Source organism: Ranitomeya imitator, chromosome 1 (assembly GCF_032444005.1).
Source record: "Ranitomeya imitator isolate aRanImi1 chromosome 1, aRanImi1.pri, whole genome shotgun sequence".
In the NCBI taxonomy this organism is placed as follows: Eukaryota; Metazoa; Chordata; class Amphibia; order Anura; family Dendrobatidae; genus Ranitomeya; species Ranitomeya imitator.
In genome coordinates this window covers 996,134,602-996,156,833 of record NC_091282.1, presented here as the reverse complement: position 1 = coordinate 996,156,833, position 22,232 = coordinate 996,134,602, and the positions used below count along the sequence as shown (strand labels likewise).

Below are 22,232 nucleotides of genomic sequence, written 5' to 3'. Positions count from 1 at the left end.
CTGTGGTGATTCCACTCATGCTATCTCCGATTGTCCTAAGCGCACTAAGCGGTTCGCTAGGTCTGCCACCATTGGTACGGTACAGTCGAAATTTCTTTTGTCCGTTACTTTGATCTGCTCTTTGTCTTCCTATTCTGTCATGGCATTTGTGGATTCAGGCGCTGCCCTGAATTTGATGGACTTGGAGTTTGCTAGGCGCTGTGGGTTTGTCTTGGAGCCCTTGCAGTGTCCTATTCCATTGAGAGGAATTGATGCTACGCCTTTGGCCAAGAATAAGCCTCAGTATTGGACCCAGCTGATCATGTGCATGGCTCCTGCACACCAGGAGGATATTCGCTTTCTGGTGTTGCATAATTTGAATGATGTGGTCGTGTTGGGGTTGCCATGGCTACAAGTCCATAACCCAGTATTAGATTGGAAATCAATGTCTGTGTCCAGCTGGGGTTGTCAGGGGGTACATGGTGATGTTCCATCTCTGTCTATCTCATCATCCACCCCTTCTGAGGTCCCAGAGTTCTTGTCTGATTACCGGGATGTATTCGATGAGCCCAAGTCCAATGCCCTACCTCCGCATAGGGATTGTGATTGTGCTATCGATTTGATTTCTGGTAGTAAGTTTCCTAAGGGTCGACTGTTTAATTTATCTGTACCTGAGCACGCCGCTATGCGGAGTTACGTGAAGGAGTCTTTGGAGAAGGGTCATATTCGCCCGTCATCGTCGCCATTGGGAGCAGGGTTCTTTTTTGTGGCCAAGAAGGATGGTTAGCTGAGACCTTGTATTGATTACCGCCTTCTAAATAAAATTACGGTCAAATTTCAGTACCCCTTGCCGCTGCTGTCTGATTTGTTTGCTCGGATTAAGGGGGCTAGTTGGTTTACCAAGATAGATCTTCGTGGTGCATATAATCTTGTGCGTATTAAACGGGGCGATGAATGGAAAACAGCATTTAATACGCCCGAAGGCCATTTTGAGTACCTGGTTATGCCATTCGGACTTTCTAATGCTCCATCAGTGTTTCAGTCCTTTATGCATGACATCTTCCGAGAGTACCTGGATAAATTCCTGATTGTATACTTGGATGATATTTTGGTCTTCTCGGATGATTGGGAGTCTCATGTGAAGCAGGTCAGAATGGTGTTCCAGGTCCTGCGTGCTAATTCTTTGTTTGTGAAGGGGTCAAAGTGTCTCTTTGGTGTTCAGAAGATTTCATTTTTGGGGTTCATTTTTTCTCCTTCTACTATCGAGATGGACCCTGTTAAAGTTCAGGCCATTTATGATTGGACTCAGCCAACATCTCTGAAGAGTCTGCAGAAGTTCCTGGGCTTTGCTAAATTTTATCGTCGCTTCATCGCTAATTTTTCTAGCATTGCTAAACCGTTGACTGATTTAACCAAGAAGGGTGCTGATGTGGTCAATTGGTCTTCTGCTGCTGTGGAAGCTTTTCAGGAGTTGAAGCGTCGTTTTTCTTCTGCCCTTGTGTTGTGCCAACCAGATGTTTCGCTTCCGTTCCAGGTCGAGGTTGATGCTTCCGAAATTGGAGCAGGGGCTGTTTTGTCGCAGAGAAGTTCTGATTGCTCGGTGATGAAACCATGCGCCTTCTTTTCCAGGAAATTTTCACCTGCTGAGCGAAATTATGATGTTGGCAATCGAGAGTTGCTAGCCATGAAGTGGGCATTCGAGGAGTGGCGTCATTGGCTTGAAGGAGGTAAGCATCACGTGGTGGTCTTGACTGATCACAAAAACTTGACTTATCTCGAGTCTGCCAAACGGTTGAATCCTAGACAGGCTCGTTGGTCGCTGTTTTTCTCCCGTTTTGACTTTGTGGTTTCGTACCTTCCGGGCTCTAAAAATGTGAAGGCGGATGCCCTGTCTAGGAGTTTTGTGCCCGATTCTCCGGGTTTGTCTGAGCCGGCGGGTATTCTCAAAGAGGGGGTAATTTTGTCTGCCATCTCCCCTGATTTGAGGCGGGTGCTGCAAAAATTTAAGGCTAATAGACCTGATCGTTGCCCAGCGGAGAAACTGTTTGTCCCTGATAGGTGGACGAATAAAGTTATCTCTGAGGTTCATTGTTCGGTGTTGGCTGGTCATCCTGGAATCTTTGGTACTAGAGATTTGGTGGCTAGATCCTTTTGGTGGCCGTCTCTGTCGCGGGATGTGCATTCTTTTGTGCAGTCCTGTGGGATTTGTGCTCGGGCTAAGCCCTGCTGTTCTCGTGCCAGTGGGTTGCTTTTGCCCTTGCCGGTCCCGAAGAGGCCTTGGACACATATCTCTATGGATTTTATTTCGGATCTCCCCGTCTCTCAAAGAATGTCGGTCATTTGGGTGGTTTGTGATCGCTTCTCTAAGATGGTCCATTTGGTGCCCTTGTCTAAATTGCCTTCCTCCTCTGATTTGGTGCCGTTGTTTTTCCAGCATGTGGTTCGTTTACATGGCATTCCAGAGAACATCGTTTCTGACAGAGGTTCCCAGTTTGTTTCGAGGTTTTGGCGAGCCTTTTGTGCTAGGATGGGCATTGATTTGTCTTTTTCCTCGGCTTTCCATCCTCAGACAAATGGCCAGACTGAACAAACCAATCAGACCTTGGAAACATATCTGAGATGTTTTGTTTCTGCTGATCAGGATGATTGGGTGTCCTTTTTGCCTTTGGCTGAGTTCGCCCTTAATAATCGGGCCAGCTCGGCTACTTTGGTTTCGCCATTTTTCTGCAATTCTGGGTTCCACCCTCGTTTCTCTTCAGGGCAGGTTGAGTCTTCGGACTGTCCTGGTGTGGATACTGTGGTGGATAGGTTGCAGCAGATTTGGACTCATGTAGTGGACAATCTGACTTTGTCCCAGGAGAAGGCTCAACGTTTCGCTAACCGCAGGCGCTGTGTGGGTCCCCGACTTCGTGTTGGGGATTTGGTTTGGTTGTCATCTCGTTATGTTCCTATGAAGGTTTCCTCTCCTAAATTTAACCTCATTTCATTGGTCCATATAGGATTTCTGAGGTCCTTAATCCTGTGTCTTTTCGTTTGACTCTTCCAGCTTCTTTTTCCATCCATAACGTGTTCCATAGGTCATTGTTGCGGAGATACGTGGCACCTGTGGTTCCATCTATTGATCCTCCTGCTCTGGTTTTGGTTGAAGGGGAATTGGAGTACATAGTGGAGAAGATTTTGGATTCTCGTGTTTCGAGACGGAAACTCCAGTATCTGGTTAAGTGGAAAGGTTATGGTCAGGAAGAGAATTCCTGGGTCTTTGCCTCTGATGTCCATGCTGCCGATCTGGTTCGTGCCTTTCATGTGGCTCATCCTGGTCGGCCTGGGGGCTCTGGTGAGGGTTCGGTGACCCCTCCTCAAGGGGGAAGGTACTGTTGTGAATTCTGTGGCCAAGCTCCCTCCTGTGGTCGAGAGTGGTACTTCGGCTGGTTCTGTATATGAGCTTCCTTTGGTGGATGAGAGTGGTACTGCGGCTTCTGAGTTTCCTTCCCCAGGTGAGGAGGTTAAGTCGTTAGGTGCTGCTCTATTTAACTCCACCTGGTGCTTTGATCCTGGCCTCCAGTCAATGTTCTAGTATTGGTCTTGCTTCCTCCTGGATCGTTCCTGTGGCCTGTCTATTCTGCATAAGCTAAGTTTTGCTTGTGTTATTTTTGCTTGCTATTTTTTCTGTCCACCTTGCTTTATTGGTTTTTCTTGCTTGCTGGAAGCTCTGAGACGCAGAGGGAGCACCTCCGTACCGTTAGTCGGTGCGGAGGGTCTTTTTGCCCCTCTGCGTGGTTGTTTGTAGGTTTTTGTGTTGACCGCAAAGCTATCTTTCCTATCCTCGGTCTATTCAGTAAGTCGGGCCTCACTTTGCTAAATCTATTTCATCTCTGTGTTTGTATTTTCATCTTACTCACAGTCATTATTTGTGGGGGGCTGCCTTTTCCTTTGGGGAATTTCTCTGAGGCAAGGTAGGCTTATTTTTCTATCTTCAGGGCTAGTTAGTTTCTCAGGCTGTGCCGAGTTGCATAGGGAGCGTTAGGCGCAATCCACGGCTACCTCTAGTGTGGTGTGTTAGGATTAGGGATTGCGGTCAGCAGAGTTCCCACGTCTCAGAGCTCGTCCTTTGTTTTTGGTAATTGTCAGGTCACTTTGTGTGCTCTGAACTTCAATGTCCATTGTGGTTCTGAATTACCTGTTCATAACAGGTACCGTCACACAGTGCCATTTTGATCGCTACGACGGTACGATTCATGACGTTCCAGCGATATCCATACGATATCGCTGTGTCTGACACGCAGCAGCGATCAGGGATCCTGCTGAGAATCGTGCGTCGTAGCAGATCGTTTGGAACTTTCTTTCGTCGCTGGATCTCCCGCTGTCATCGCTAGATCGGTGTGTGTGACACCGATCTAGCGAATACATTTCAAAAACCTGACCTGCACATCCAAACATAGACTCAGTGTGAACAGGTGCTGAACCTAGAGTCGCTAACTCGTATATAGTTAAGTAAATAAGGCAGCACACTGCAGCGCTAGAACATACAAACTTGAAAAACGAAATTTGAACTGCATTACTGCTCTAGAAATATGAAAAATGAGAGCTTTTAGCGCATAAAAATGGCCAATTTTATGTGTACCTGGTAGCCCCGTTACGGCATCTCTCTTATACCAGGTCCTAAACTTGCCTTACCTCGCTGAGAATAAACGTCTCCATCTGAATGGGTACATGTGAAAACCTCTTACTAGACTAAAATTCTCTCTCTGTGGAGGGGTATTGGACCTGCTGTAATTAAAACACCTGAAGCTAGGAGGCGGAGTGCACGATCAGAAGGCTAGAGAATACATTTCAAAAACCTGACCTGCACATCCAAACATAGACTCAGTGTGAACAGGTGCTGAACCTAGAGTCGCCAACTCGTATATAGTTAAGTAAATTAGGCAGCACACTGCAGCGCTAGAACATACAAACTTGAAAAACGAAATTTGAACTGCATTACTGCACTAGAAATATGAAAAATGAGAGCTTTTAGTGCATAAAAATGGCCAATTTTATGTGTACCTGGTAGCCCCGTTACGGCATCTCTCTTATACCAGGTCCTAAACTTGCCTTACCTCGCTGAGAATAAACGTCTCCATCTGAATGGGTACATGTGAAAACCTCTTACTAGACTAAAATTCTCTCTCTCTCTGTGGAGGGGTATTGGACCTGCTGTAATTAAAACACCTGAAGCTAGGAGGCGGAGTGCACGATCAGAAGGCTAGAGAATACATTTCAAAAACCTGACCTGCACATCCAAACATAGCGCTAGAACATACAAACTTGAAAAACGAAATTTGAACTGCATTACTGCACTAGAAATATGAAAAATGAGAGCTTTTAGCGCATAAAAATGGCCAATTTTATGTGTACCTGGTAGCCCCTGAGAATACAAAGCGGCAGCTGTAACTGCGCCCCCGGCCCTAACTGACAGTCGGCCCGCAATGCTGGCACCTTAACGCTGCTTGGGAGAATGGAGTTCATTATGTTCCCTCAGTGTTTGGCTAAGAGCAGGCGCCAGACCAGTTGTTAACGCTATTAACCTGCAGATTGACCCCCTATCTGCAGGTTAATAGTTTTTTTCTGGTGACAGGTTCCCTTTAAGGTTGGTTGATTATGGAGGCCATGTCAGACCATGTTTGATACAGCACTCCATCCCTCTCCTTCTTGATTGTATAGCCCTTACATAACCTGGAGATGTGTTTAGGGTCATTGTCCTGTTGCAACATAAATGCTGGTAGCAGTAAATGCAAACTGGATGGCAAGGTATGTCCTTGCAGCATGCTGTGGTAGCCTTTGTGATTAAGTGTGCCTTGAATTTAGAATAAATCATCAAGTGTGTCAGTACCAAAGCACTCCATGTCATCACACCTTCCCCTCCATGCTTCATAGTGGGCACCACACATGTAGAAACCATCAACTCGCCTTATCTGTGTCTCACAAAGACATGACTCATCAGACCACAGTACAGATATCCACTGATCTAATCTCCAGTCCGTGTGTTAGGGTACCGTCACACAGTGCCATTTTGATCGCTACGACGGTACGATTCGTGACGTTCCAGCGATATCCATACGATATCGCTGTGTCTGACATGCAGCAGCGATCAGGGATCCTGCTGAGAATCGTACGTCGTAGCAGATCGTTTGGAACTTTCTTTCGTCGCTGGATCTCCCGCTGTCATCGCTAGATCGGTGTGTGTGACACCGATCTAGCGATGCGTTCGTTTGTAACCAGGGTAAACATCGGGTTACTAAGCGCAGGACCGCGCTTAGTAATCCGATGTTTACCCTGGTTACCAGCGTAAATGTAAAAAAAAAAACAGTACATACTTACATTCCGGTGTCCGTCAGGTCCCTTGCCGTCTGCTTCCCGCACTCACTGACTGCCGGCCGTAAAGTGAAAGCAGAGCACAGCGGTGACGTCACCACTGTGCTGTGCTTTCACTTTACGGCCGGCAGTCAGTGAGTGCGGGAAGCAGACGGCAAGGGACAGACACCGGAATGTAAGTATGTACTGTTTGTTTTTTTTTACGCTGGTAACCAGGGTAAACATCGGGTTACTAAGCGCGGTCCTGCGCTTAGTAACCCGATGTTTACCCTGGTTACCCGGGGACCTCGGCATCGTTGGTCGCTGGAGAGCTGTCTGTGTGACGGCTCTCCAGCGACCACACTACGACTTACCAACGATCACGGCCAGGTCGTATCGCTGGTCGTGATCGTAGGTAAATCATATAGTGTGACGGTACCCTTAGTATATTGCCCAGTGACGTAGTAAACAGCACAGAGCCACGTAGCATATTGCACAGCCCATGTAGTATATTGCCCAGCTATGTAGTATATTGCCCAGCCACGTATGACACAGGTTAAAAAAATAAACATATACTAACCTTCCGCAGGCGCGTTGTAGCACTGTCGCCTGTGTGGGGTGCAGGCGGCATCTTCCGGTCCCAGGGTGTGCTGACGTCGTCACGTGACCGTGTCGCGGTCACATGACCGTGACGTCACGGCAGGTCCTTTCCGCGCAGGCGCACAGGACTTGTGATGACGTCGCGGTCACATGACCGTCACGTCATGGCAGGTCCTTCTGCCAAACCATCCGTGCGACCGGAACGTGCCGGTTGCATCGCGAGGAGCGGGAAAGGCGGCGTAGGTGAGTATATAATTTTTTATTTTTTTTAACATTCAATGTTTTTACTATTGGCGCTGCATAGGCTGCGTCAATAGTAAAAAACTTGGTCACACAGGGTTAATAGCAGCGGTAACGGACTGCATTACACTGCGGCATAACGCGGTCCGTTACCGCTGCCATTAACCCTGTGTGAGGGCAGACTGGAGGGGTGTATGCGGGCGCCGGGCAGTGAGTGCGGGGAGTAAGGAGCGGCCATTTTCTTCCGGACTGTGCGCGTCGCTGATTGGTCGCGGCAGCCATGACAGGCAGCTGCCAAGACCAATCAGCGAACGAATAACCGTTACAGACAGACAGACAGAAGGACAGACGGAAGTACCCCTTAGACAATTATATAGTAGATAAAATGTACAGTGAGACCAAGGAGAAAATCAGGAATTGGTGCGGTCTTTGCCAATAAGTTAAATCAAGGTGAAGCTCTTCAAATTGCTTCAGAAGAGATTTATTTGTACCATGAAAACCATCTACTATATAATTGTCTAAGGGTCACTTCCGTCTGTCTGTCTGTCACAGATATTCATTGGTTGCGGCCTCTGTCTATCATGGAAATCCAAGTCGCTGATTGGTCTCAGCAAAACAGCCACGACCAATCAGTGACGGGCACAGTCCGGCGGCAACATGGCCGCTCCATCCTCCCCGCAATCAGTGCCCCCTCCATACTCCCCTCAGATCACCGCTCACACAGGGTTAATGGCAGCTTTAACCGATCACGCTATGCTGCAGTGTAACGCACTCGGTTAACGCTGCTATTAACCATGTGTGACCAACGTTTTACTATTGATGCTGCCAATGCGGCATCAATAGTAAAAAGATCTAATGTTAAAAATGATTATTAAAAAAATCGTTATATACTCACCGTCCGTCGGCCCCTCGGATACACAACAGGCCTTTCCCGCTCACGACGCTCCGGTAACTGGTCCATGCTGCGATCTCGCGAGATGATGACGTAGCTGTCTCGCGAGACGGCTACGTCATCATCTCGCGAGACTTCAATGCACTCTACAAACCGGAGCGCGAAAGGACTCAGCGTCGGTAACCGCTTCGCTTGGATCCGGGGGCTCCGGAAGGTGAGTATATAACTATTTTTTATTTTAATTCTTTTTTTTACAGGGATATGATGCCCACATTGCTATATACTACGTGGGCTAGGCAATATACTACGTGGGCTGTGCAATGTACTACGTGGGCTGTACAATATACTGCCTGGCTTGGCAATATACTACATGGCTGGGCAATATACTATGTGGCTGGGCAATATACTACGTGGCTGGGCAATATACTACGTGGCTGGGCAATATACTATGTGGCTGGGCAATATACTACGTGGCTGGGCAATATACTATGTGGCTGGGCAATATACTACGTGGCTGGGCAATATACTACGTGGCTGGGCAATATACTATGTGACTGGGCAATATGCTATGTGACTGGGCAATATACTACGTGGACATGCATATTCTAGAATACCCGATGTGTTAGAATTGGGCCACCATCTAGTTTAAAAATAAACTGTATACATAACGCGTTTCTGCTGGTTACAGCCTTCTGCAGGTGTATAGTAAAAATAAGCTTAATCTTTCTTATATCCTCTTTCCTCAGAGAGAGGAAGGGAAGAAGGAAGGGATAAGGAACAGGAAAAGAAGTAATTCATTATGTATTTAATCCATACTTTGTATGTGCCTCACGTTCACGGGACATTCCGCGAGTGACAAGATTGTGTTTTTAGAATAGTTCAATATGAATAAAGCCATACGAGATTGGTGATCGGAAACATTTAAGTGTGACAAACATGCAAAAGAATATGGAATCAGGAAGGGGGCAAGCTCTTTTTTACACCACTGAATACAGTCATGGCTGAAAGTGTTGTACCCTTGAAATTGTTGCAGAAAGTGAAGTATTTCTCCCAGAAAATTATTGCAGTTACTCATATTTTGTTATACACGTTTATTACAAAAAAGGCAAATTGGACATAATTTTGCACAAAACCATAAAAATTTTTGGGTTGCACACCTTGTGGAATAAATAACTGCAATCAATTGCTTCCTATAGCAATCAACAAGCATTTTACACCACTCAACTGGAATTTTGGATCACTCTTCTTTTGCAAACTGCTACAGGTCTTTCATATTGGAAAGGTGCCTTCTCCCAACAGCAATTTTAACAGTAATTTGATCTCTCCAGAGGTATTCAATGGGATTTAGATCTAGACTAATTGCTGGTCACTTCAGAACTCTCCAGCGCTTTATTTCCATCCATTTCTGGGTGCTTCATGAAGTATGTTTGGGGTCATTGTCCTACTGGAGCACCCATGGTCAAGGAGGCAAACCCATCTTTCTGATATTTGGCACTACATTGTGCACTACATGATGCCTTGCACACATCCAAGGCACCCAGTGCCAGTGGCAGCAAAACAACCCCAAAACATCTTTGAACCTCCACCATATTTGACTGTACGTACCACACTTGGAGTGGCCCACAGAAGAACAGAAAAATCCTTCAGTGGACATCTGTGCAAGAGTGGGCCACCGCCCTCTTGTATGAGCATTGCTTGGCACGATATATTTTAATCACTTTGTACAGGCAAAGGCTGCATCTTATTCCTTAACAATCTATCCAGTTCATTGTTATAGAAATTTGTGCTTGAGGATGTGACATGCATGTAGTTGAAAAGTGAGGCTGACACTGGTAGGTACTGTGTTCTTTTCTGTGTAAGCTTCATTCTTTTCTGGTAAACAGTACAATGATGTGTTTTACCAAAAAGCGCTGTCTTGGTCTCATCTGTCCACAAAACGCTTTTCCAGAAGGATTTTGGCTTACTCATGTACATTTTGGCAAGTTGCAGTCTAGCTTTTTTATGTCTCCATGTCAGTAGTGGGATCCTCCTGCCATAGTGGTTCATTTAATTCAGATATCAGCGGTTAGTTTGCTCTGACACTGATGCACTCTGAGCCTGCAGGGCAGCTTGAATTTCTCTGGAACCTGATTGGGGCTGCTTATTCACCATTTGGACTATCCTGACTTGCAATCTTTCATCAATTTAACTCTGCCATCCACATCCAGGGAGATTAACTGTAGTGCCATGGGTTGTGAACTTCTTAATTATGTTGCTCACAGTGGACAAAAGAAAATAAAGATCTCTTGAGATAGACTTGTAACCTTGGAATTATTGATAATTTTCAACAATTTAGTTCTCAAGTCCTCTTTCTGTTCTCTATGCTTAGTGTGGCACACAGACACAATGCATTGAATCGACTTTTCCACTTTTTATCTGGGTTCAGGTGGGATTTTCATATTGCCCACAACTGTTACTTGCCACTGATGAGTTTGAATGAGCATCACATGACTGAAACTAAGTTGTTTCCCGACATTTTTTGAAAAATGCAAACAATTTTGTCCTTCCCATTTTTGGGGTTTTGTGTGAAACGATGTACAATTTGCCTTTTCTCTGTTTTTTTTTTGTGTTGTTCCAATACACGCAAAGTAAATCAATGTGTATAACAAAACATGTGTAATAGCAATAATGTTCTGGGAGAAATACTTCATTTTCTGGAACAATTCCAGCCATGACTGTATAGAATCACATGGTGACCCTCTGGGAACCACAGGACTTTGTTATCTTAAGAAGTCAGCACCTCGATCAATAGAACCTAAATTATGATGAATTTGCATGAACTGTACCGTGGATGCTTCTATCACAGTTTATAATGATGACTGCACAGCTCTTATCACAATTATAATTCCAGAAATGACTATTCAGCCTCCCTAACTGGATAATTGTAATCTATTTACTTAGTTACGAAAATATAGAGGGAAGGATAATCGCAGTGTGTCAGAGATGGGACTGGCTCTATCTAGTCGTTCTGATGCTTTACTGATGTAGTTTGGTATTGATGGCAGAGCATAGATGAACAAACTGCGGGACAAGAGCTAGGAAGTAAGGTGGCAGCTTTAGAAAAGAAAACTACAAAGAAGTAAATGTAAAGTGGGGGTGCAGTTTCCAAAAAAAAAATAGCTTCTTTAAGACCTAGAACATTTGGCATTTTTTATTATTTATGAAGTCTAATTTTTGAAGTAATCTTCAGCAATATATTCAGAATGCTAAAACTGCTGTATGACTGTATAATGATGCTTCATGTAGCCATGGCTTATTTGAATAAATCTTTGGTGTTGAAAAAAGTGTCTTGAGCGCGGTTATATTTTAGGAAAGCCCTTGAATTAGCAGCCCCACTGAGCTTCCCTCAGGAAGCAGACAGATATGATGTGCTTCTCATGTTCTGTGATTTCTATAGTCTCCAGTTGTCGGAATAGTATCTTCTATACATTTACGTAACACCTTGAGATTTCGGTAAGGCGTCTTCTTACACCGTCTCAATAGCCTGTAATATTTTATTTACTAAAAATAATGCATTTAGTCATAGAAGAAAAATATTATGAGGCCATAACTCCCAGCTTGCTTTTTTTATCGCCACTATCCATTTTTATGTGATTCTTTCTTCCCGTTTTTTATACTCTAGTTTTTTTATGAGCACTTTTAGCTTTCAAGCTGCATAAATCTATATGTAATACGTTTTTCTGAAAAGTTGTGATTACAGTTACAATTGTAATTCTCCAAAGGGCATATTTTTCTGTCTGGATTCCGACTACCTAAAGAGCTCCGCTGTTCGGATCTGATGCAAATCAAAGCACACACACTTTAAGCTATTGTTCCATGTCCTGAATTAGTAACTGCAGGATGAAAATATTATATTCAGATTTTCCCTGCAGTCACTTTTGATTAGCACATTATTCCTAGGTAGAACACATGGATCACAGCCTGCTGATCTGTGGCATTTTGGAGAATGGCTTCACCCTGCATTTTGTCTTCCGAAAATGTGCAGGTTGAAAGAAAATGCATATTGTAAAGATTCAACATATTTCTTGGCCAAATGGAAACTTCTGTAAAATAAATGTTCTCCTCTAGTTTGCTGGCGGTGTAAAATGACTATTGCCTTATCATAGCCTCTCTTCACTCCTATTCATATAGATAAACTCGATTTTTCCTTTCATTTGTCAGACTGACCTACGCTGTAAAGTTTGTGCCTAGATAGGCATCGTATAGCATATCTATCTATGTCCCGCCATGCAGATTGTGCCGTGGTTTCCCTACGGACATCACTTGCGAATTAAGCTACAAAGGGTGAAATTCACATTAGAAATTGGCCCCATAGGTCTGTGCTTGAAATAGCTACATCATGTGGATGAGATTTGTAATACCTCATGCACTTGCCTGCTGCTCCATTTTGTTGTGAATTTTACTTTAATTTTATCTGCGTGTTTAAAGGGGGTTTCCACTTTATTTTTCCACTTTACAGTGGGAAACCACCATGATAACGGGGAAAAAGAAGGCCTACTTATCACCGGAATTCAGTCTCCACTGTGGCAATTGCCTCCGAACCAGTAGCAATGATCTCACAACCACACGGGACCAGACTGCTGAGCCCACTGATTGGCTGTAAGGTCAGGTGACTGGACGTCCGAGCGTCATCGCTTAACGTCAGCAGAGACCATCGGAGCGGCAGATTCTGGTAATAAGCTTTCCATGGTAGATTCCCACTGTTAAGGTTAAAAATAACATTGAAATCCCCATTAAAGGCATTTTTGATTGCTGTCATTTTAAAATAAGGAGGCACGTAGCTTGGAGAGAATATTGGCCTATATTTATTAAAATTGGAGGCGTGACAAATTTATGAGAAATGTATGATCAAGCTGTGCAATCCCAGGGTATTTGGAATAGGGATGCAGGCTTTTTTGGAATTTTCACTACAAGTTGGCATGCAAAAGTAAGTGGCACATATTTCTCATTCCAACTGTTAAAGACGTTGTCCACTGATAGAAATAATGACCTCAATGTGCTATATAAAGTGGGGAAAAAAGCATATTTACCTGCTGGAGCTGCAGAATGAAAAGGTTAATTCTGTGCTGCCGGCGAAGCGCGTTTCGAAGTTGAAAACTTCCATCAGGACAAACCACAACGTGCAGTACAGAGAAACAATGCAGATACAGCTGACAATCGAAATTCCAGCATTTCTGGACATCCCTCATCTTGGCCTCACTGGCAGGGCAGAATTAATCCTTTCGTTCTTTTTTTTTTTGGTTTATAACTCTTTATGGGTGTGCAGTAGCCATACGCTTAATAGTGGTTTGTGGTCACACAACCTTACCAGGTGAGTACCATGGCCTTTGGTCTCCCCACCGTTACTGGGATAAATCCCTATTGCGCTAATTCTTATTTCTGTTTTATTAACCTCATCTGTGACAACAATCGTCTACAGTTTTCACAGTTCCATCAAAGCCGATACCAGCTCACGTGACATTTTTTATTCCACAAAATCACCAAAGGATCTAGTTCAGAGCAAGGGAGCGCATCAGTCCGGCAGGTTAATAAGCTTTTTTTTTATTATTTTATCCAGCAAAATAGAGACACTAAAAAGGGATGGTCCAGTAGTGGAGAACCCCTTTAATGTGTATCACAACCAATAATGTACTGTTTTTGAGTAAAATGCAGAATATAGTCCAAATACATTGATAAATGTGGAATATTTATTCAACCTAGACACGTATCCAAACAGAAGTTTGCAATGCTGAGAAGATCAGCTTGTGGCTTCCAGGTTTTCAATATCTGAGTATCAGATTTTCGTTGTTTTTTACACTCTTGGTCTTGGTTGAGTGAATTTCCGGAGTATTATTTGTGATTAGCTGATAAATATTTAATGTAAAAATATCTTGTATTTTCAGTTCTGAGGAGGAGCTGTCAAGGTGCCGTGAAACTATTCTCAAACTAAATGAGGTTTTGGAGTCAGAAAGAAAAGAGGGGAGTTCTGTGAGCGAGGAAAGGTTAAAACTCGTGCAGGAGAATGAACAGTACCGGAAAGATGTGGAAGAGTGGAAAAAGTCCACTACAGAGGCGCAGCAAAAAGTCACATTTCAGGTAAGGTTGTGTGCTCAGTACTGTTATGTGTCTCCGTCTATGCCACCGGTGAGCTTGTGGAAAAATATAAAATATTAAACCAATGGATCTTTGCTAAATGTTTTATGAAAAAGCAACAGCCTAGTATCAGGCTACTGGAAAAACACATTTCTATTTCATGCATTATCATTTTCCAGTCAAACGCATGCATAAGTATTTTCCTATATATATATCTACTATATAAAGCTGAATATGTGTGTGTGTGTGTATGTCCGGGATTGGCATCTGCACCGTTGCAGCTACATAAACAAAATTTTGCACAGTCACACGTCTGGACCCTGAGAGCATCATAGGCTACGTTGTGAGGTGAAATTTTAACCCCGCGCTTTCCAATTCACCAAACAATTTTGCCCCTATCTACATAATGGGGAAAAAGTGAAATGAAAAGTGTTGGAGGCGTCGCAGCTACAGCCACAAAATTTTGCACAGTCACACGTCTGGACCCTGAGAGCGTCATAGGCTATGTTGTGAGGTGAAATTTTAACTCCGCGCTTTCCAATTCACCAAACTATTTTTCCCCTATCTACATAATGGGGAAAAGTGAAAGGAAAAGTGTTGGAGGCAAATTGACAGCTGCCAGATGTGAACAAGGGGGACTTAAAGAGTGAGAGCGATGGCGCCAAAGAGTATATACCGTACAGTTGCTAAGGTGGGACCCCGACATGGGATACTCACCACACACGGGGATATGAACACACACACAAAATGCGCCACACACTACCACGTGCTTGAACACATATACCACCCTCAGCACACATTTCACCACACATACACCAACCTCGCCACATAAAAGTCGAAACACAAAAGTCGCCGCTCAAAACTCACCACGCGCAAAACTCGCCACATGCAAAAAATAGGCTCACGCAAAACTCGCCACAAGTGCAAAACTCACCTCATGGAAAACTCGCCACACGCAAAACTTGCACATGCGGAAAAATTGCCACATGCACAAAATTTGCAACACATGCAAAAGTTGCCTCGCACAAAACTTGCACATACTCAAAAGGCACCAGACATAAAACTCACCACGCGCAAAACTCGCCATGCGCAAAACTTGCTGCACACAACTTGCTACACTAACCTGTCACATGCAACTCGACACACAAAAAGTTGCTACACGCATGTTGCCACACAAAACTCATCTCACAAAAGTCGCTACATGCATGTCGCCACACACAACTCAACACACACAACTTGACAAACGAAACTCGCCCTAAAACACACACAAGTCTGGTATTAGCCTTCAAAAATAAAAATCTGATTAATAAGCAGACAAACTACAAGAGCAACAAATGTACCATATAGGAAATACAGCAGCTGTCAGTCACATGACCTGTCTATTATGTGTATGTGTGAGCTAATATATACTGCCAGGGGGAGGGCTTCCTGTTGGCTGGGGATTTATCAGGCTGCCAATTTAGCTTACACATACTGAGGTAAAAATACTGAGCAAATAACGTGTTAACGAGGTCTAATACAGGAGATCACACAGGTATATACTATATACAGGGGAGATGACACACAGATATATACTATATACAGGAGAGATGACACACAGGTATATACTATATAAAGGAGGAGATGACATACAGGTACATACTATATACAGGAGGAGATGACATACAGGTATATACTATATACAGGAGGAGATGACACACAGGTATATACTATATACAGGAGCAGATTACCTACAGGTATATACTATATACAGGAGGAGATGACACACAGATATATACTATAAACAGGGGAGATGACACACCGGTATATACTATATACAGGAGGAGATGACATACAGGTATATACTATATATAGAAGGAGATGACATACAGGTATATACTATATATAGGAGGAGATGACATACAGGTATATACTATATATAGGAGGAGATGACATACAGGTATATACTATATATAGGAGGAGATGACATACAGGTATATACTATATACAGGGGAGATGACACACAGCAGGTATATACTATATACAGGGGAGATGACATACAGGTATATACTATATACAGGAGATGACATACAGGTGTATACTATATATAAGGGAGATGACAAACATGTATATACTGAGGTGAAAATGAGAGGTGTGAGGTGAAAATGAAAAGGTGTGAGTGCAAAATGAGAGGAGTGAGGGAAAATAGTGTAGTGATCGGAAAATGACAGATGTGAGGTCGAAAAGACAAGTGTTAGGCGGGAATGAGAGGAGTGAGGGAGAAAATGAGAGGTGTGAGGGAGAAAATGAGAGATGTGAGGGGGAAAATTAAAGATGTGATTGGGAAAATGAGAGGCGTGATGGGAAAATAAGAGAAGTGACGTGCTATAACTAACCACAGATATTTACTATGCCCAGGCAACGCCGGGCTCTTCAGCTAGTATATATATATATATATATATATATATGTACATATATAGTAGTACATATATAGTACACTCACACTGAAGGCATCATAACTGTGAATCAACACATGTGGAATTATATACTTCACAAAATAGTGTGAAACAACTGAAAATATGTCTTATATTCTAGGTTCTTCAAAGTAGCCACCTTTTGCTTTGGTGACTGCTTTGCACACTCTTGGCATTCTCTTGATGAGCTTCAAAGTTTTACACTTTTTTGTTAAGTACCGGATATAATTCCACATGTGTTACCTCTTAGTTTTGATGCCTTCAGTCCGAATGTACAATTTTCATAGTCATGAAAATACAGCAAAATCTTTAAATGAGGTGTGTCCAAACTATACTGTATGTGTGTATATATATATATATATATATATATATATATATATATATATAATACTAGATCAGGGGTGTCAAACTGCATTCCTCGAGGGCTGCAAACAGGTCATGTTTTCAGGATTTCCTTGTACTGCACAGGTGATAATTTAATCACCTACACAAATAATGAGTTGGTGATTAAATTATCACCTGTGCAGTACAAGGAAATCCTGAAAACATGACCTGTTTGCAGCCCTCAAGGAATGCAGTTTGACACCCCTGTACTAGATGGTGGCCCGATTCTAACGCATCGGGTATTCTAGAATATGCATGTCCACGTAGTATATTGTCCAGCCATGTAGTATATTACCCAGCCACGTAGTATATTGCCCAGCCACGTAGTATATTGCCCAGCTACGTAGTATATTGCCCAGCTACGTAGTATATTGCCCAGTCATGTAGTATATTGCCCAGCCACGTAGTATATTGCCCATCGACGTAGTATATTGCCCAGTTACGTAGTATACAGCACAGAGCCACGTAGTATATTGCACAGCGACGTAGTATATTGCCCAGCCACGTAGTATACAGCACAGAGCCACGTAGTATATTGCACAGTGACGTAGTATATTGCTCAGCCACGTAGTGTATTGCCCAGCCACGTAGTATATTGCCCAGCCACGTAGTATATTGCCCAGTTACGTAGTATACAGCACAGAGCCACGTAGTATATTGCCCAGCCACGTAGTATATTGCCCAGCCACGTAGTATATTGCCCAGTTACGTAGTATACAGCACAGAGCCACGTAGTATATTGCACAGCGACGTAGTATATTGTGTAAGCAGCGGAGCGCCGGGGACACTGACTGCGGGGAGCAGAGCGCCGGGGACACTGACTGCGGGGAGCAGAGCGCCGGGGACACTGACTGCGGGGAGCAGCGCATCGGGGACACTGACTGCGGGGAGTATGGAGCGGGTGCCGGCCACTGACTGCGGGGATTAAGGAGCGGCCATTTTTTTCCGGACTGTGCCCGTCGCTGATTGGTCGCCGCAAAACAACCACGACCAATCAGCGACTTGGATTTCCATGATAGACAGAGGCCACGACCAATGAATATCTGTGACAGACAGACAGAAGGACAGACGGAAGTACCCCTTAGACAATTATATAGTAGATGTATGTACAGTATATATATTGACTGCATATTCCTCGCATAAATCATCAGTGTCAAATTACTTGGGACCTGACCATTAGGGCCCTTCCATAATTTTTTGAACAAAGGGTCCACATCACTAGGTATACATGTACTGATGCTATCCTAAATCACATAAGGTCATAGGGAACTGAAATAGGCAGCTCTTGGTCACTAAAAGGCACGCACGTAAAGAGAATCTGTCACCATGTTTTTCCTACCTCATCTGAGGGCAGCATAAGATAGGGAAAGAGACCATGATTCCAACGATGTATCAATTAGTTTACTGGTTGCAGCAGTGTGATACAATCAGGGTTTTTAGATGTAGCAGAGCCACATCCAGACCCCTGATAAGCAGATTTCTGTCTACATTGTATATTGACAGTATGCTGCTAATCAGTGCTACGGACGTGGTTAGACCAGGATGCACATGGACAGTAGTTTTGCAGTGATCATCTCCTGCTGATAAAACACTCATTGTATTGGAACAGCACACAATCAGTGTCTCAGCCCCTACCTCATGATTCCCTCAGTATAAATCACAAACCTGCTGACAGATTCCCTTTAAACTAAGTGTTTCATTTACCATTGTGACCCCAGTTGTAAAAAGTTTCCTTTCTACATTCAAACAGTTGCCAACTCACTGATATTTTCAAACATATGAAATCACAAAAGCATCACAGTCCATCACAGAGAAGGGTGCCTAGAGGGCAGTAATGTCAGCTCCCCCACCAACCATCATCATGCATGTTCTATATGCAGATTACTGCTGTTAGCGTTTTATTATGCAAAATAACGTTTCTCCTCGCGGAGAGCGACATGATAAGCATGTCGAGGTGAGGAGACTTAAAGCCGCAATGCTCCTCTGGGAAATATGCAAATTGTCTCTTCAGAGAGGAAGAGGAGTAGAACTCTAGTGCCACCTATTGGAAGTAGCAATCCTAACAGTCAATGTCGACTCTTTAACGAGCCTTGGATAATAGCCAAACCAGAATCTCAATTTGCAGACACTGTGTTTTGGAGTAAATGGGAAAAACAGCTACTTATTTACTTTTCCACCAATGTTGCCCGATATCAGCAGAAAAAAAGAGAATATGACTGTGACCTAAAAATGAAGCGCCATGTATCATAAAAAATAGAAGCGAAAATTACTTGAATATCTGAACAAGAAAAAATATTACAGCTCTTTAATAAAAAAAACCTGAAAATACGTCTGGTCAGTAATGGGGTAAACCAGAGGTGTCAAACTGCATTCCTCGAGGGCTGCAAACAGGTCATGTTTTCTGGATTTCCTTGTAATGCACAGGTGATAATTTAATCACCTACACAAATAATGAGTTGGTGATTAAATTATCACCTGTGCAGTACAAGGAAATCCTGAAAACATGACCTGTTTGCAGCCCTCGAGGAATGCAGTTTGACACCCCTGGGGTAAACGGTGTTGAGCTGGTTACATTTCCTACCATACTTCAATAATGTAGTCAGTGTGGGAAGGAGGAATGAGTCTGGGAGCCCAAATGATGTGGCGCCGCCATCTTTCTGCAGCGCTGTGGAGCCTGGCGGAGCTGCAGAACGTGATCACCCACCATGGTTGATGAGCAGTCTTGCCGGGAAGCTATTGTTTTCCCTTTCCATGAATTTCTCTCTTGATGAAACTTTGGGACGATACTTTACAATGAATAGATTTAGTTTGTCACAGCTGCAAGTCCAAAAGTTGCCCACCCTACGCCAACTCGTTATGCCAAGAACAAAAGTGGAAGGAAAACAGTGGTTCTTTCCGGTCTGAGAAGGGCACGCAAAGATTTATTTCTGTATATTCCAGTACAGTAATTAGAATCTGAGCACTTTCCATAAATTACAACTCAAAACGCCAAATCAATCCAAGCAAATTACCCCAACAGACAGATGGCAAACGGAACAATGCAAACACTTGGAGCGCTCCGAGAGCAATTATTACAGATTGTCATCTTATTAACATGAATGGTATTTCTTCTTACCCACTTTTTGTATAATTCTGTCAAAACAGATCCACTTCTATGGACTATGGAGGTGCAGTGACTGACATACTGACTTTATAAAACTAGTTTTGGGGGGCGTGGGTCCTTCCATACATTGCGGAGTGGAATAAATGGTCAGGTAACATACTTTTCCCATATTTGTGTATATGTGACTCCCCCGGAGTATTTTAAGTGCCTATCTCTGACCATAAGGCTATGTGCGCACGTTCAGCATTTGCAGCAGGAAAGCATGTGTTTTTTCACGTGGTTTTTTTTTTTTTTTTTTTTGCAGGAGTTTTTGACACGTTTTTCCCATTCATTAGTATGGGTGAAATCTGCAGCAAAAATGCTGAAAGAATTGACATACTGCAGATTTAAATCTGTAAATCAGCAATTAAAAATAAGCAATGTGTGCATGAGACTTCAATCAAACTTAAAGGGAGGGTACAAAAACTATTACCTACTAACTGGCTTTGTCAACCACCAGTTGCCAGATCAGGAGACTTAAATCCATCAGTGAGATCCATGTAGATCTAGCAATCATCACCCATCCACATGATAGGGGATCGTTTTTGTAGACGTAAATACATCTTTTAATCTGTAGGTTGGGCTTTAAAAGACGGTGGATCTTATTGATATGTTAGGCTGGTTTCACATTAGCGTTGCGGACGGCTGCGGACTTCCTCTGTTAAGCCCCGCCCTCGGCTGCTGGCTCCGCCTACTTCTGCATGCGGCCTGCGTACCTCTCTTTAACATTAGGTACGCAGGTCGTGCCGCTGTATGCGGATGCTTATAATGCTATGTTATTAAGAAGATTTCAGCTACAGGACCTATGGGTTCTTGTCAGGTAATAAGTCAGAATTGTGAAGAAAACGTAAAGCTGTGAAAATAATCTTGTCTTTTGGCCACTGTTGATCTATATTAAAGGGGTCGGCCATTTTCCCTTGTTAATGCAGCTTTCCTCATACACTGACCAGCATTACCATCCATACAATGGCTGCTGGCGGAGGAGCATGTGACCAGATCTGTCCATCAGCCTCCTCCAATAGAAAAGCAGCTTTCCAACTTGGTGTTTTTCTATTGGAGGAGGATGATGGACAGGTCTGGTCACATGCTGCTCCGCCAGCAGCCATTGAATGGATGGTAATGTTGGTCAGTCTGTGAGGAAAGCTGCAGTAATAAGAGAGAGGCCGAACCCTTTAACATTTGACTATTAATAAGCCACCACAAGTAATAGTTTCCATTGTGGGTGGAATTGCTGTATATGTACTATTGCGCTAACTCTTTTCTGTGGGCTGCCTTTGTTAGTGAATATTACTTATTCTCACAGGTAAGCACTTTAGCACATGAATTTTCGGTAAAGGAGCAAGGCTTCAAGGTGCAGTTACAGGAAATGGAGGACGGATTTCGAAAGTCTATAGAGGAATTAATGAAGCTACTGATGGCTCAGCAGAAAGCAAGCTACAAGTGGAAAGAAGAGACAACCAACCTTACTAGAAGCACCGAGACCAGGCTGAGAAAACTGCGGTATGTATACAGCATGTCACTTGTGAATTACATGACACCATATTCATGGAAAATTCCTCTTCTCCCAATAGAGTATAATAGTCACATGGTCTCCACATTCCCATCTTGTTATCTCACACTTATCACGCACGGTGCCGTTTAATGCCAGTCCATGGATGATAACGGTTACACAGGCCTGTTGGCAAGCTACGCACTTTTATATGGTTATAGAATTACAGGTCTGTATGGTGTCCTTCAAGTTCCTGAATAGACAAAAGAAGCTACAAGGTGTAAAGTACAGACCTATCATTCTCTGCTCATTGAATTCTCATTTCTTGAGCATCAATTTCTGTGTTCTTACAGTGGCATGTAAAAGTTTGGACACCCTGGTCAAAATTACTGCTATACTGCTATTATTAACACTTAGGCAAGTTGAAGATTAAATAATCTCTAAAAGGCCTAAAGTTAAAGATGACACATTTCCTTTGTATTTTAGGATATATATATCTCCTTTTTTATTTTAAAAATTGCAATAGATTTGTGTGCTCAGATAACTGACCAAGGTTTCAGACCTCAATTATCCTGTTAGGGTTATGGCTTGTTCACAATCATCCTTAGGAAA

The 22,232-nt window shown here is 43.3% G+C and overlaps 1 protein-coding gene across 4 annotated transcripts in view; it reads left to right on the top strand.

Annotated features, from left to right (window-relative positions):
- The window catches only part of SCLT1 (sodium channel and clathrin linker 1), a 272,388-nt gene that overhangs the window by 207,529 nt on the left and 42,627 nt on the right, over positions 1 to 22,232 (top strand). For 3 of the 4 annotated variants that reach the window (XM_069743945.1, XM_069743943.1, XM_069743946.1), the window contains 2 exons: positions 13,963 to 14,160; positions 21,440 to 21,631. In XM_069743945.1, the coding sequence (XP_069600046.1) occupies positions 13,963 to 14,160; positions 21,440 to 21,631 (390 nt within the window). Of the gene's footprint in view, positions 1 to 13,962; positions 14,161 to 21,434; positions 21,632 to 22,232 lie in introns of all 4 variants that reach the window. The other variant, XM_069743944.1, reaches the window with a different exon arrangement.